The sequence below is a fragment of the Folsomia candida genome, unplaced genomic scaffold (assembly GCF_002217175.1).
Source record: "Folsomia candida strain VU population unplaced genomic scaffold, ASM221717v1 Fcan01_Sc001, whole genome shotgun sequence".
In the NCBI taxonomy this organism is placed as follows: Eukaryota; Metazoa; Arthropoda; class Collembola; order Entomobryomorpha; family Isotomidae; genus Folsomia; species Folsomia candida.
This window is the reverse complement of record NW_019091193.1, coordinates 28,218,061-28,233,265: the sequence shown is the minus strand read 5'-3', so window position 1 is coordinate 28,233,265 and position 15,205 is coordinate 28,218,061. Positions and strand designations below refer to the sequence as shown.

The following is a 15,205-nucleotide window of genomic DNA, read 5'->3' as shown; positions in this document are numbered from 1 at the left end:
GTTTAAATTCAAGGTAATTTTTACGACTGAGATTTTTGGGAGGGGGAAATGGGAGATTTTTATTATGGGAGCAGCAGTATTCTTCTTACGGCGTAGGAAATCTCATTCTCATAATATTTAACTCTCTCGGACCGAGGTGAGATTCGTCCTACTCGTGCTCCTGACAATGGAGGTCTCGCAGCGTATGCTCTCAGATTTTGAGCAAATTAGTGTCAGTCGGACACAAATTTAATTGGTATGAAATTTTCAAATGACACGATCTCCCAATACACACGTTCAGCAGAGATATTTGCATCCAAAGAGGGGAAAACGCGCAGTAAATTTGGAAAGTGTTAAATTTCTCGACTTTAGGGCGCTTTTTCTCCTCTCCGGTTGCAAATATTTCTGCCAAAAATGCCCATCGGAGATAATACCTTTCACAAATTTCACACTAATCAAATTTGAGATCAATTGACACTAGTTTGCTCAAAATCGGATCGCATACGCTGTGAGACCTCCATTCTGCGTCTCATTTGCGTGTAGGTACATACGTGTATCACAATCAAAATCAAGATCAAGTTCTGGACTATAAAATAAGTGGTTAAATACATACATGGCTACATCCAGACCTCGGTGGTGGTGAGGGTCAGGAGAACAAAAAGCTGCGTCTGGACTGGAGTGAAGAAGACACCGTCAGAATTATTTATGCATACGCATGTATCTCCATCCATCCATCCATCCAACACACGAGGGATGCCGAGATGCAGCTAATAAACCTAAAATATAAAACTGACTTTGAACTTGTGAGCTTCTTAGCCGTGGTCGTGGTCAGACCTTCAACAGCTCGCGAGATGAGATTACAGATACAGAAGTGGCCGTTTCTTCTCCTTGTCCAGCATACGCACGTATCAGGGAGAAGAAGAAATTAAATTACTGAAATACTGATTTTTTTACTAACCAACCAACCAACTGATATCAGAAGAAGAAGATCCAACTTAACCCTCTCGATCCCCCGTTCCTACTTTGCATCGCGCATCACATCTCGTCTAATTTATTCAGAAAAAGAGGTGCGTAAACTGGAGCGTAGCCACCACTAAAACTACATTTCATGCATAAAGCTACTACCACAATCCACCATTTCTTGTCCAGGCTCCGGTTTTCGAGTCGTGTTCACTTTTTTTGATCATTTCTTCGTCTTTCTTTGGTCTTCTTGAGTCTATCCGCATTCTTTATTATTGTTTCGAAACAGAAATACATACGTGCTGACACAATGTATTTAAAAGCCCACGCAACCCGTCACAAACTGGTTTCCTTTTATTATCCGTCTGACAAAAGTAAAAAGTTACATAGGCGACGAATGCAGTTCCATAAGCGTACAATCGATACATTTGCAATAATTTTGGCATTTCCATTCTCGCCTAACTACGGGCTCGAATGGCCTTAAAATGACCTGGGAAAAGTGCAATTACTTTGTTAGCTGCATTGTTTTGAAATGAACTCTTGCACGATGTACACAAACCTCTCTCGGTACATGACCTCTAACCGGGAGATATGTACACGTTGCGGAAAAACCGTGAAAATTCTACAATAGATTTGCACTGCACGCACACTTCTGGAGGAGGAATCATCAACATTTATTTACAGTTTTAAACGAGTATTAGTGCCGGGATCTCATGCAAAAGACAACATAGCGGTACATGAAATTTGCAACAAAGTGCTAATCCTTCTGACTTCCGGGGCGACACGGTGCAAGCGAGTCTTGCGAGGAGTGGAAAAGTGGTAGAATGAGACTCATCGCGAGGAGATACGACGACGACCAATGTGTACGTACACAAGTATGAAGTATGAGATATGTACACATCGCTGCTGCCTCTTCTTCTAGATAGTCGGGTGGTTTGGTTTGGTTTGGGTGAATTGGGTGCCTACGGAAGGATGATGATCAAGTCTTTAACTACACTGCATTCTACTACCATTATGGTTAGTTAGTTGTTGTTAGTTAGTGTGAGACAACGACGACCGAGGGGTTCAGTTGAGCGGAGAGGGATTATTGCTGCACACATACACACGGAAGCAGTAGTCACCACGTTTCATTTAAACGACGACGACCCACCTATTGTACTACTGCATATTATTTTTTTTATTATTATCGGTAGTGGTAGATACGGGTCGGAGAAAAGTGGGAGACTGTTCGGGCGCGACATTTCCCTTAATTCTGCTTCTTCTTCTTCCTCTCCTCTCCGTGGTCACGTTTGGGTTTAAATTGAGAGACGGACCAACTTTTCAATCACTCTTGGTTCAGGAGTACAAGTGTTACCACCACAGTTTCGTCCACCACTGCTGCGACTACCTTGTGCTGCACCACTTTTCTCATCGAGAGATCTGTCTCAGTCTGCTCGACCGACTCACTCAGTCTCCGCACTCGGCAAGATCAGTCTCACTTTTCTGAAATATATTTCTGAAAATTTTTTTTTACCTACCATGGCTAACGATCCTAAGACCCTCGACCCCACCGGGTTGTACTGAGCGATAGATTTTTGTTTCTCGGTAAATTTCCTGCCAACTTTCCACCCTTAACTTGATAAGAATCCAGATCAAGAACTTCTCTGCATAATGGACCCTCCAAAGAAGTTAGACCCCACCGGTCTCTACTGACCTTTGACCTCATCTCGACCCAACCCCACCACCCAAGTCTTGTCAGGGAAGAAGAGGACAAAGTTTTAGCAAATTTGAGACTCATCCCAAACCACTAATCATCATGGACTTTCTCCACGAGCCTCCACATCTCGAAATCATGTGCCATCGTCATCATCATTATCGGGTGAGTAAAAAGTATTTTTTTCACGGTTCTCTTTTTCCCCGAGGTGAAATCGGCCTGGTTCGTGACAAATTTTCATACAAAATAATTCCCCTTTGAAAAAATTAGAAAAAAACTACCCCAAAAATTTGCACATTTTTACGAAAGCAAACAATTCCTCGCTACTTTGCCAATAATTTACCTCCATCACTACTTTATTACAAAATAAGGAAGAGTTTTACCCACAAAAAAGAAGGACATTCTTCCGGGTTACACCCAATAAAAATTAGCATTTGCATGGATCATCTCGTCAACCCAATAACCAATTACAATCATTTATTCCTGGTGGTAGCCACATCTGAACATCGCTCCTGCTGTCAATTGTTTATTAGCAATCATGCAAAAATCCCAACCAAGATCCAGATGATGAGATAAGAGATTGGCGAAATGGTTTGATCATATGAGGAGGAGGAAGCAGGTGCTGCATGCAGAATGCCGTGTGCATTGTGATGATTCTCGAGTCTCGTCGCTGCTGATCAGTAAATACTTATAACATGGCATGTGGCTCTTCTTCATGCCAAACTTGATACCTCTGTTCATTCACCTGTTGCACTATTATGTCATCATCATCATCGTATCGTACCCACAACACACACATCGCCTACCTCTTCGCCCGATGTGAAGTGAAGTCGTTGCCACACATTTCGCACACCAACACCAGCACCACAGACTTGCGGAGAGAGATAAAAAAATTTGCACTCATGTTTCTCTCCTCCTTCCTTGGCCTAAATCCCACGACGAGAATCGTATTGTCATGTCACACTTTTTTTCTCTCTCTCTTCTCCAGCAGTCCAGCCGTCTGGGAAGAAAGTGAAATCAGATTCGAAGCAAAGAATGAATCATAACAGAGCCGAGGTGCTGTTTTTTTAGGTTCAAAAATCACGAGTGAGTAGTATTTAGTCTGGCTGGATTGGATCGGGGTGGTTGGCTTGGTGTCAGATTTTATACGTTGGATTTTATTTTATTGCACTAAATATCTGTAAGTAAATGCCGGCTGGACGTAATAATAACAATTTGTCCACTGAACTGACTGACTACTGGCATCGCATTTACGACTCTTACTTCAAGTTAGTTGAGGAAAAAGAGCAAAGAATTCGTATTGCGCAATGTATTTATCAATAATGCGGCACATAGAAAAACTAAACTAAACCAAATGTTGTGTGTCAATGTCAAAAACTATTTCCAGAATTTTATTATCATTTTATTTATTTTATTGTGGTTCGCAAAGTTTCAAAAGAAGGGAAGATCTCCGGCCAGGGCAGAGTTTATTATGATTATTGTCCAAGAGCAAGGCTACACCTTAACATTACCCTTAACTTCGTCACCCACCAGACCAACCTTGAATTTCGTCAGTCATTCGGCATATTGAGGATGAATTTCTTGTCTAATTTCCTCCTTCTCCATACACAAGCTTCCTCTCTGTCTCAACATTTTTTCCGAATTTGTAATACTTCATCTTCATCCCAACTCTTTTTTCTGGACGTAAAATAATTGAATCCCGTTGTGCCTAATAAAATGGAGTTGAGATCCAGTCTGGAAACTCGATCTGTCTCAGATTCAGGAAATAGGAACACAACATAAAAATGACGAGTTGCTTTTGTATCTCGCATTTTTGCATGGAACAGTTTTTTTGGGGTAAATCTTACTCTTGCTTCCTGCTCTTGATCTTGAAATTGAATGTGGTCCAGGATCCAATCCACGACGTTTGTATGCTCAACATTTAAAGGGTTAGAGTTGTCGTATGAAATGGTTAGCATTGAATTGACAAAGTTTTTTATACCTGTTTCGTCATTATGTACATTTGAGTGAGAGACGACGTGATGTTGCATCGCACAAAAAAAGAGACAGCTTTATTATATTCCTCCTTGTGAAACCCTTTCTTGAATTTCAATGAACCCGAAATTTTTATTTTTATTAAGCTTTTCATAATTCGTAATTTTATACACCCACGTGCCACAGGTTTTTTTCTCACATGTGTAAAAGGGTTTCCGGATATGAAATTTTTACCATTTTTTGTCACAATTTTTATGGAAAAGCGAAATTTGTTTGTAAAGGTTCTCTTTTTTTCGTGAAGGATTCGTGATAAAACGTAGTCTTGGGGCACATTTTTATTAAGAGATCTCATAAATAGTGTCGCTACCCTTTTCACTACCACTGTTTAAAAAATGGGATCACTTATTTTTACAAATGTGTTTCCCATACTGCTCCCCTCTTATCGAGAAGAAGAAGTAGTGACACAATGTCTTAACCCTTTAAGACTAATCTGCATATCGTAATTATTTTTTTACTCGACAAGATTAGAATTTAAGGGTTTCAAAGTACCATAAACCCCAGATTATCTTATCTTCACCCCTTCTCATGATTATCATCCGTATGATGTCGACGAAAGAGGAAAAGCGGCGTGAAGCTGGGTTGAAAAGTTGTGCATGGGAACTTGCCACACGGCACCGGGACCAGTGTTTCGTTTCTTGCGGGTTTGCTACATTTCTTGAAGTGCAAAGCAAGAAATGGAAGGTGCAAGAAACTGCAAGAAAGTGCAAGAAAATGTGAAATCTAGCCAAACCACGTGCCGTATGAACTATGCGCATCGTGGCGTAGTTTCTTGCGCCTTGAATTTCTGCAAGAAACCACTTTCTTGCATTTATTTCTTGCACCCGAAACTCTCCGCGAATTCATAAAGGAACAAAGTAACATTATTACGTAGTATTTATCTCGTTGGTTATTCATTTCATCGTTGGTTTGATTTGTTAAAAGAATTATTACGCGTTTCTTTTTTCCTTTCTTAAGTTGACTTAACCTTTACGGATGAACTTTAAATTGCTCTTCTTCTTCTTCTTCTGCACCAACACACCACCATCCATCCATCCATACATACCACTCACTCGGAATACTCACTCATTCACTGCACCAGTCTCATTGAGTAATTCAGGTTTTACAATGTTGACCTTTCCGAGATGAACTGATAGATATGTTATGGATCACAATTGGATTGGGTGGATGACTGAGTGTGCTTGTGGTGCAGGGTGTTCAGTTGTGGGCGAAAATCCTTGCAGTGACTTACCGGGTGTGAGGAGTTTTACGCACTTGGATAAGAAATTGGGTCCTTGTTTTAACAGATAAGCGATCAATCGATATGATTGGTAACCAAGTACGGTACACAAGTCTTGAACCTTGTAGACGGTTCAATGTCAATGTCAATCGAGAGACAAGTTCACATCCGGTTGATTGCTGTTGGGTTATCTGAAATCTGGTCGGTGGTGGTGGATGGATATTTATATCTCGGCGACTGCTAATTCCTTATCATGTGATGATGCTACCTTTCTGCGAGAGATATGAGGTCCACAAACATAGCACGGCAGTATTACTGCGTGGTGGGTGATAATCAATCAATAAGGAACGAACGGGAGTTAACCAGTTCGCCGCCGCCGCAATAATTTAACCATCTGCAGACTATGATTCCTTAGCATCTGCTGACGGGCTGGGTGGAAATGATTTAAGGTAGAAATCGTATTTATTTATAAGCAAAAAGCCAGACAAACATGGATGGTCGTGTTATTCATTTTTCCTCAATTGATGAACTCGTTGAGATTATTTTAACTGGAAAACGTATAGAAATAGGGAAGAAGCAGAAAGGTCGAAGAGTTGTTGTCCAGTCCAATCGTCGAGAGTCAGATCATTACGAAATTCAATGCGCAAACCAAAAATATGGTTGTTTTTTGAGACGGCTGCTCGGCATCTTCTTCTCCAGAAGCGTCCCATTGTTGTGTCGTCAGTATCTTTTGCTCTCTTGCCATGCAGATGTTGATTTCTGGAACAAATTTTATTTTAGCATTTGGTTGGTTGATAGATTTTGAGGAAATTGGATTCTTCTTCTTTCTTGAAGAATCCCTTTTTTAAGAGATTTTTCCCCATTTTCGTGCCTGTGGGAAAGAACTCTTTTCTTCTTCCGCGTTCTATAAATAAGTAAATGGATACTTTTCTTAAAGAGTTGGGGAAAAGGGATGAGAGAGAGAATTTATATGTACACAAAGAATTGGGCGAGAATGACGGAAGGGAATTCAATCATTCTCTTCAGTCATCATCATCTCTTCTCAAAAGTGGAATCCAATCCGATAATGATGAGAGATGACGGGTTAAAGGATGAAGTTTGAACTTGGAAAACAATGAGGAAAAGTACGCACTTGAGGCTCCGTCTGCCCATGAAAAGTCCATAAGTAAATACAAAAGATTTTGTATTGTTTGCAAACAAATGTTCCTAGTGTTTCGGGTGCAAGTAACCACTTGCAAGAAATAACGTAAGAAGAAAGTGGTTTAAGGCAGCTTACATATTTCTTGCACTTTCTTGCACCTCGCATTTCTTGCGTTGCTTACTTTGCACTGCAAGAAATGTAGCGAACCCGAAAGAAATGATTTTACTCGACCCGAGTCTCACATTGTTTTCCTAATTTCGTCACTAAAACCAGAGGCTATACAAACATTTGGAGAACGTGAGACCAACATGAGACCAACGTGAGACAGTCGCATTGCATTTCGTCGTAGAAATGGGCTGATTGTGAGAAAATCTCATCTTTCGCCTGCCTTGAGGAGAGACATTAACCTCACCACGACGGCCACATCCCGTTATTCAGTAGTTAAAGGCCGATGCACTTTTATTCTAATGCCTCCAGCCAAACTGTAACCTACTCTGCCTCAACTCAGCTGATTCTCAATTGAATCCAATCCACCTGTTCCATCACCGCCTTTTAGACATACATGGGCTTAAACCTTCGCTTTTTTAAAGTCAACAAAAAACTCGCTCACCACAAGAAGAATCCCATCAGCGAAAGGGTTACGATGCCTCACGCGTCGTCCCCGCTTTGTTCGTCGTCTTACTCACTCCTTCAATAATTGGAGGTGGCGATTTCCGTCCGTCCGTTCCGTCCGTGCTGCTCATATTTTGAGAAAAGCGGAAGGTGCATGGTGAATATCCGGTTCAATGGATCGTGACACTTTTGACGAGACTCCAGGCCGCCCATTGTGCGTCGTCGTCCCGTTAGAGCAAATATGTGAAGGGTTAAGTCAATGCCGGAACAGGAATTGTTTGTTATCTGTCTATTTCTGTGGGTGGGTGACAGGTTGTTCAGCGAATAGATAGCTGATCTCGGAGGAGAGGCGAGTTCCGTTAGAAAGAAGGATGGGAGAACAAACAATTGAAGGGTTGAAGTACAGTTATTCGTGTATTCAAGTGCGGCGTTGGGTACCACTTCTGGAAGAAGCGTAAGCGTCGTGCTCGTGATGACTCAGATGCATACGTAAGACGAGCGGTGCGTTGGTTTAAAAATGTGGGGCGGATGAGGTTTTTCTTCTTTTTTGGTCCAAATATTTAGTCCAGAGATTGTTCGAGAAGGAAGGACGACGATGATCACGACGACGATATTCTTACATATTTTTGGCTAAACATTCCATTTCTTATTGTTGATGATGATGGTAATGATGATGATGCCACACTTTCAGAGTCCCGTTGTTATTATCTTGGTGATTATTGTTATTATTCATGCCTCGTACATGCATAAGAGGATGTTTGTATACATGGAGAGGGTAAGTAAAGGTCTGTGATCACGGGTGCTTGGCTTGGCTCCTTAGTTTAATAGGTTAACGGTCCATCCATTATTATTAGTTAGTATGCATCCCATCTCATTTATTACTGGTCATTTAACCCGACAACAACTTATCTGCATTGCATACTCACTTGTTGTTTATTAAGGTTCTTATGTATTTACTACGTCGTCGTCAAACGGGATGTAATGTGCCCACTTATTATTTCCTGTTCATGCAGTGCAGTGGCACAAGCTCAGATTAGCTCATCATTATTATTATTGTAATATCTTGCTCTCACCTGGTTGGGAAAACGGTCACGTAGTTACATGTATGTAAACGTTTTGGGGTGCATTGACTGACCCAATTTGGAGAGAGAGTCCCTAATTAATAGGTAATCTCATGTATGAGTAATCAGAGAAGTCTTCTTGTACGCACCAAAGTCCAGTTTCACCTTCACCTTGCCCCCAGAGAATCTATTAAAATGTGAAGAAAAATTATCCATGATTTAACAACTTTTTTTTATCTTTCTCTAATTTTAGATGAATTACAAGACCCGATCATTAAAACCGAACCTGGTCCAGCATCACGCCTCCCACTTCTTGGCCCACCACACGGCGGACCATATCAAACCAGCTCTACCTCCTCCTCCGCGTCGCCACGTATAGAACGTAAGGAATTAATCTGGTCACTGTCGGCGGCGTCGGCTCGTCAGGTCATTCCAATAAATGAGTCACCACCACCACCATCACCGATGACCTGGATTCGCCACCACCAAGACGACGACGGCGACGACGACCACCAAAACAAGCCCATTATTCCTATTACAATTTAGGTTAAAATCAGGACTCTCAGTCATGCCAATAAGTATCCCGATGTGACAACATACTATACACAGACATTACGGCACGTCGTATTTTATCGTGTTGTTTGTTTGTGCTAATAATTTTTTTTATTATTATTCTCTGTATTTACCACATGAAATCTTATACTCAACAAATTATTCTACTTCTTTATCGAGGTCATTCGATGCGTGTGTCAAATTTCTCTCTCTGAAAAAAAAACTTTAATCCGGCCTTTCTTTTCTCATGTCGCAGTTTTTTTAGCAGAGTTTCTGGTGATAAGAAGGAACATTTTTTTAAAGTAAATAATCGTCGTTTCGTAAAGCCGTGATGATTTACAAGACTGATCAAATGATAGAAAACGCAATAAGTTACATATTATAATAACGCCGAGAAAAATATTATTATTGTTTTTTTAACCTGCCAACAAATTATCTAATCGAATCGCAAAATTTATAGAATCAAATTTACAGTACACACACTTTTTGCATGCCCAATTATATTTAAATTTCTGCACCTGCCATCCGTATTTTTTAGCTTATCAGTATTTCCTCTACTCCACTTTATACACATTTATTCTAAATAATTTAATGCTATTTTCACACTTTTAACAGAAAGTTCTGTTACAGAATTTTACTATTCAATGTTAACAAAGAATTTTATCCATCTACACAAACACACACTACATCCGGCCAAATAGTTAATTACAATTAGTTTTAATAATACATAACTAACTAAGCCGACACAACGTAACAATTTTGTGAGTGAGAATATCTACTTAAACTTTTATAGGATAATTAGTTAATTATCCACCCACACACACACACACACACCCACCAATTAATTTATTACCAAGAACAACAACATCGCCAAATTGACGATTTTTATTATTATTTATTTTAACCGTAATGCTATATAAATATTTTAGTGGAAAAATGCTATAAAGTGGAGAAACAAAAATGATTTTATTTTTTACAAATATTTACACATTTAATTATTCAAGCAATGGTTAGTGAATGCGATTCAGCTGAAATAAAAGTGATGATGAGAAAACAAATGTGAAAAATAAAATAAAAATAATAAAAGCATTTCATTAATTTAAAACGAGATTGAGAAAAGTGTACAATATTTTGCATAATTATTTTTCAGGTACATTTTACTTGTTACTTTTTATCAGCGCATCACTTGTCAATTTTCATGGACAAGATTCGTGTTTGATGAAATTGGAGGACGATTAAATCCAGATTATTTATTTTAGGAGTTAACGATTTTTATCGGTAAAATGCATCTCCAGCACTTTAATTATTTCTGAAGTTTGACCCATTCATTTAATTAATTTGCATCATCGTCATTTCGCCGAGTCATCAAAATTATGGTGGGTTTCTTATCTGCGACTCTTCCAGGACTTCGCTCTTGCTGGACTGGATTTGCATGCGAAAAATGTGTGGATGGATGGATCTGTTTCATTAATGGGAGGATTTTAAATGAATTAACGCACAGAATAAGACGAACCACTTTGTCTGACTCCAGCCTAAATGGGTGGATTTGATTGATAGATACAGTATTTTAACAGTGTATACTCCTACAGTTTTGTCATTTGGATAGGTTGTTATTGCAAAATATGTTTGTCGTACTAGATCACTAAAACGCATAGCAATTAGAATCACGTGGTACTCACTATATGCAAATTGCTGCCAAAATTTGTACATATTATGTATGCAGAAGTTTTCAAATTAACAGATAATTATTGTGATCATAATCCAACGAAAGTTGTGTCATTCTTAATAAAAAGAAGAGTGAATAAATTAAACCGTGATTTGCAAGTGCATACTCTTCGCAACTTGGAGTTTATGAATGAATGAGTATTTTACATGCATATTTGAGCTGGATTATTTTATTTTATTCATGCAATATCCTCCACCACGAGTGAAATTTGTGCTTTACGAGTTCAGTTCAACACGTAGATATGCCGTAATTTTGACCACAGCAATAACTACAGCAGCTCAAATAACTTTGCTAATTAAACCAACCTAAAATTATGAATTAGGCAAATCTCACTCACTAATTATTGTGCGAATCAGGTTAGATGAGTTATGTAAATTCTGATGACAAATCATTTCTAGGTAAAAATTTGACATAGAATTTGCGAAATGCACGTACACGAATTTCCCATGAAAGACACGCTTACATAAGTGTGTAACATTCTCTATTTAATAATCATTAACTTGAACCAACTTTATTTTAAGTATCTCAAAAAAACACCAATAATGATTTTCACCAATAAATTACCATATAAAATCAATAACCCACCCTGAAACCATGAAATAAATTAACAGATCAATAAATTAAAAGTAAAAGAACAATGACGTAATCGAGGACCCTGTGACGAAACTGAACAATTTACTCGTCTCTAAACTCCATTCGAAGAATGTTAGTTAAATACGTCCAGAAGTGGAGGGCAGGCATGTTAAGTCTCTCTTCGGCGGAGTAGGGGCACTTTCCAAACCCTTTTCTACACCCCACTTCCCCAGACGCCATCCCCTCTTGCATAGCACGAACGTAACGGTAGTACCGGCTCGACATCTTCTCCGTCATTGGGCCGTGGTCAGCACTAAAAGGAAAAAAATATAAAATAACAGCGTCATTTCTTTAAAAAATTCGAAATTCTTAATAGGATTCGTAACATACGTAAGTTTCCGCATGAAAATGTCACTGATGGGTTTAAATTTTTCTGGATCGGTGAAGATATCGCAGATTATTCGCTGTTGACAAATGTCTTCGTCGATCTGAAAGAGTTAAAATGAATAAATGTAGGACAATCGAGAAGGATATTTTTTTTCAAGACAATGTGTGAGCATCTTAAAATAAAACAGGTTTCTGTCCTGGATGGATTAAATATACATCAAAAACTGGAACAACCCGGAATGGATTTTTGAATAAATCTTCCCCATCAAAAAGTGGATCATCTAATCAAACTGGAATAAAATTGGGCTAGGAGGAAACTAATTGTGTTGGCTGGATGGAAAGAATAAGTCATGGTCATGGTTGCAGGATAAATGCATACAAATATTTTGTGGTTTTTGTTTTAAGATTCAACTAGTTTTTTAAGGCATGCAGCAAGCGAGGGGACTGGACTAGAGAGAGAGACTTGATCTATCTAAATCTGGATCTTGCATAATAAATATTTAAACGAGCTGGAGAATAAGGTAAGAGCAGGACGAGGAACAACTAATAAGACTGATAATGATGATGAGCAGCAGGATAGGAATATCTGAAGATGAGATTTTGACTGGAGACTGGACCAGAAGCAGCAGACATGGTCAGACAGAGGACCCCTCACATCATCATCCTTCGGTCAATGCTCTTACTTCAAAGTCCAGATTCATTCAAGGTCCTTCTCCTGGAGGGGCTTCATCAACATATTTGTTGTTGTTTTTCGTTGGTCGGTGGTGGTGGAATGATCGTCATCTCCTTATTTACTTACCTACCTGGACGACGAATTTAGTATTGACCGTTCATTTTAATTTACTACCGTTCAACCGACCTACGGGAAACCCCGACGACCTGACGAAACGCACGCGTGTAAAGCGTTACTTGTCGTCGTGGTCGTTGTCTTTTTAGTGTTTTGTGACAAAACAAGAAACGGGACCTGGCTCAGTAAATTGTGAAGTCCTGCTGTGCAACAACCTTGTCCAGAAACATCAATCCTTTCATTTTCAAGGTGAAGAGAAGGGCATCATCATGAATGGGCATTATCAAGTTCAAGGACGGAAGCTGTTGTAGAGTACTTGATGGTCCCCTCTCATTAGAGAGACCCACCAAAAACTGTGTAACCTCACCTCACCAGGTTCCAGCCAAGACTGGTGAACCCACCGAGACTGCATCTCAGAAAAGAATGAGAGGCGTCATAAATAAATATAAAAAGCTGTGCGAGGGTGCATCAGGCTGAAAATCTTCATCTGCCTCAACAAACTATTTATACGTGCCTATCCATCCGCTTGGTATATGCCGACTTTGCATGGTCAATTTCAGGGTCAATTCGCCATCAACCTAACAAAACCACGGGACGACGCATGATAAAATTGCCTCCCTCCCATTTTACCTACTTGCTCTTTTTTTATAACGTTTATTTATACCGTGTCACTCACTCACTTGGTGATTCTTGTCGGATATTCGTAGGTTTCCTATTTCTTAGTTTTTTATGAGGAGGCCAAGTTACATATTTGAGTCCAATAATAAAAAAAGGTAAAAAAAACTTGCAGGAGTTGATATGAAGATTGCTTTTGGACGAGATTTTTTAAAAAACAAGCGAGAAAATGGTTGTAAAAAAAACGAGATAACTTTAGTGACAATGATGATGACGAGGCAAGGTAAGATTATGACCACCCAATAATAAGAGATATGGTTACCTCCAAAATGGTGAAGTATGTCATCATTTTTCCCAGCTCGACGGAATAGGCCGGCTCATCGAAGGAGTCGAGGGGGAGGATATCTTCCGCGGTGAGGTTGGCCATGATGTCGTTTTCCTCCCCGCCTGGACCCACGGACCGACTAAATCGCCTACTCGTCTTGAGGTTAAACGTCGGCAGGGCAAATGACAGGGGAAGAGTGATCAATAGTCCTGCATTATGCGGGCAAAGAATACACACGTTTAAGTACGGAAAATCACACCCACTACGACATTAATCACACAACAAGTCATAAATATATGTACGTATCAATGGCATTGCTCTATTTCCCTTCTAGAAAAAGATCAATTCCGCTACTTACAATGGAGGTCTCCCAGTGAATGCTCTCCGATTTTGACCAAATTAGTGTTAATCGATCACAAACTTACTTAATATGAAATGTGCAAAAATTCGCAGGTTTGGTAGGGATACTTGCATCCGAAGAGGAGAAATCGCGCAGTAAATTTTCTAAGTGCAAAATTTGTCCACGTTAGGAAGCATTTACCTCTTTGGATGCAAATATCTCACTGTTTGTGTCGCACTTTTGTAAGCTTTTACATAACATTCAAGAAATTTAAAAAATGGAAACTTTTGCGAAAACCAAATTCTAAACTTTTCACTGCTAGGTACTACCACAATAAAGTACTTATGTATTTAGATATACCGACTGACTCAATCACACACACCCTCCTGAAAAGAGAGCCTATAGTCCATCCCATCCTCGCAGTTATATAAGTCTTACGAAATGAGACGAAATTATGCATGCATGGCAAATTAAAAATTGCAATAGGATTATTATTTATTACCAATATCGACCGGAGATTGGGTGTTGAAATAGATGAACCGTTTCTGTCGAGAATGCACCTCATCTCCTCCGTGATGACCATCCACCTCGCCTCCCCAAGATCCGTCCGGAAGGAGGAGAAACACCGCCGCACAGAACACGGTCACCACAAAGGCCGAGGCTGAATCAGGAGGGAAAAGTATTACAAAAATATTCCTAAAAGTGTCCACAAAATTACTCACCTGGAAAATTGGGAGAAATTTTTGAACTCGTCATTCTAATACTTCTTCCGTGTAAAGTAAAATCTTAAAAAATCCGTGTCTCGTTTTCTCAATGATTTCTCCGTGTAAAATGGCCTCACACTTTACGAAACTCAACTATTTAAAGTGTTTTTCACTTCACAAAAAAATCGTCCAAAAGTTAAAAGTTTTCTAAGAGCAAACACGTCCAGTACTGATTAAATGTTTGAGTTGACACATTTTTTACGACCTAGAATAATATCTCACTCGTCGTCACTTTGTGGTGTCAGACTGACAGATGTGAGGCCTGCCAACCAGCAGTAGTGCGACCGGGTTTCTTCCAGCCCTGTCCAAATAAACGGGTGGCAGTCGTAAGTACTCGTCAAATGTGACATCTCATTTAATAAGAACGTTGACTTTTGCGACGGCGACGACGACAAGTGGTCGCAAACGGGGGGCTGCTACCACTAACCGAGGACGAGGAA

The 15,205-nt window shown here is 39.7% G+C and overlaps 1 protein-coding gene and 1 long non-coding RNA gene across 2 annotated transcripts; one reads left to right on the top strand and one right to left on the bottom strand.

Annotated features, from left to right (window-relative positions):
• Positions 1 to 1,957: 1,957 nt before the first annotated feature.
• LOC110855767 lies at positions 1,958 to 10,358 on the top strand. Its single transcript, XR_002548522.2, has 2 exons — positions 1,958 to 2,797; positions 8,950 to 10,358. It is a non-coding gene; the product is annotated as an uncharacterized LOC110855767 (long non-coding RNA).
• A 1,100-nt stretch (positions 10,359 to 11,458) lies between these two features.
• Positions 11,459 to 15,205, bottom strand: LOC110863031. Its single transcript, XM_022112243.2, has 5 exons — positions 14,724 to 15,205; positions 14,504 to 14,662; positions 13,659 to 13,870; positions 11,938 to 12,035; positions 11,459 to 11,860 (listed from the first exon to the last, which is right to left on the bottom strand). Exons 1-5 carry the CDS (start codon positions 14,755 to 14,757, stop codon positions 11,650 to 11,652), a joined length of 714 nt encoding a protein of 237 aa, XP_021967935.1. The 5' UTR covers positions 14,758 to 15,205; the 3' UTR covers positions 11,459 to 11,649.

Excerpts from the sequence above, each read along its gene's own strand:
- LOC110863031 (XM_022112243.2), bottom strand. The coding sequence starts at position 14,757 with ATGACGAGTTCAAAAATTTCTCCCAATTTTCCAG. Across the intron at positions 13,871-14,503 it reads CCAATCTCCGGTCGATATTG|GACTATTGATCACTCTTCCC; the intron begins GTAATAAATAAT and ends CGCATAATGCAG. Across the intron at positions 11,861-11,937 it reads ATTTTCATGCGGAAACTTAC|TGCTGACCACGGCCCAATGA; the intron begins GTATGTTACGAA and ends TTTTCCTTTTAG.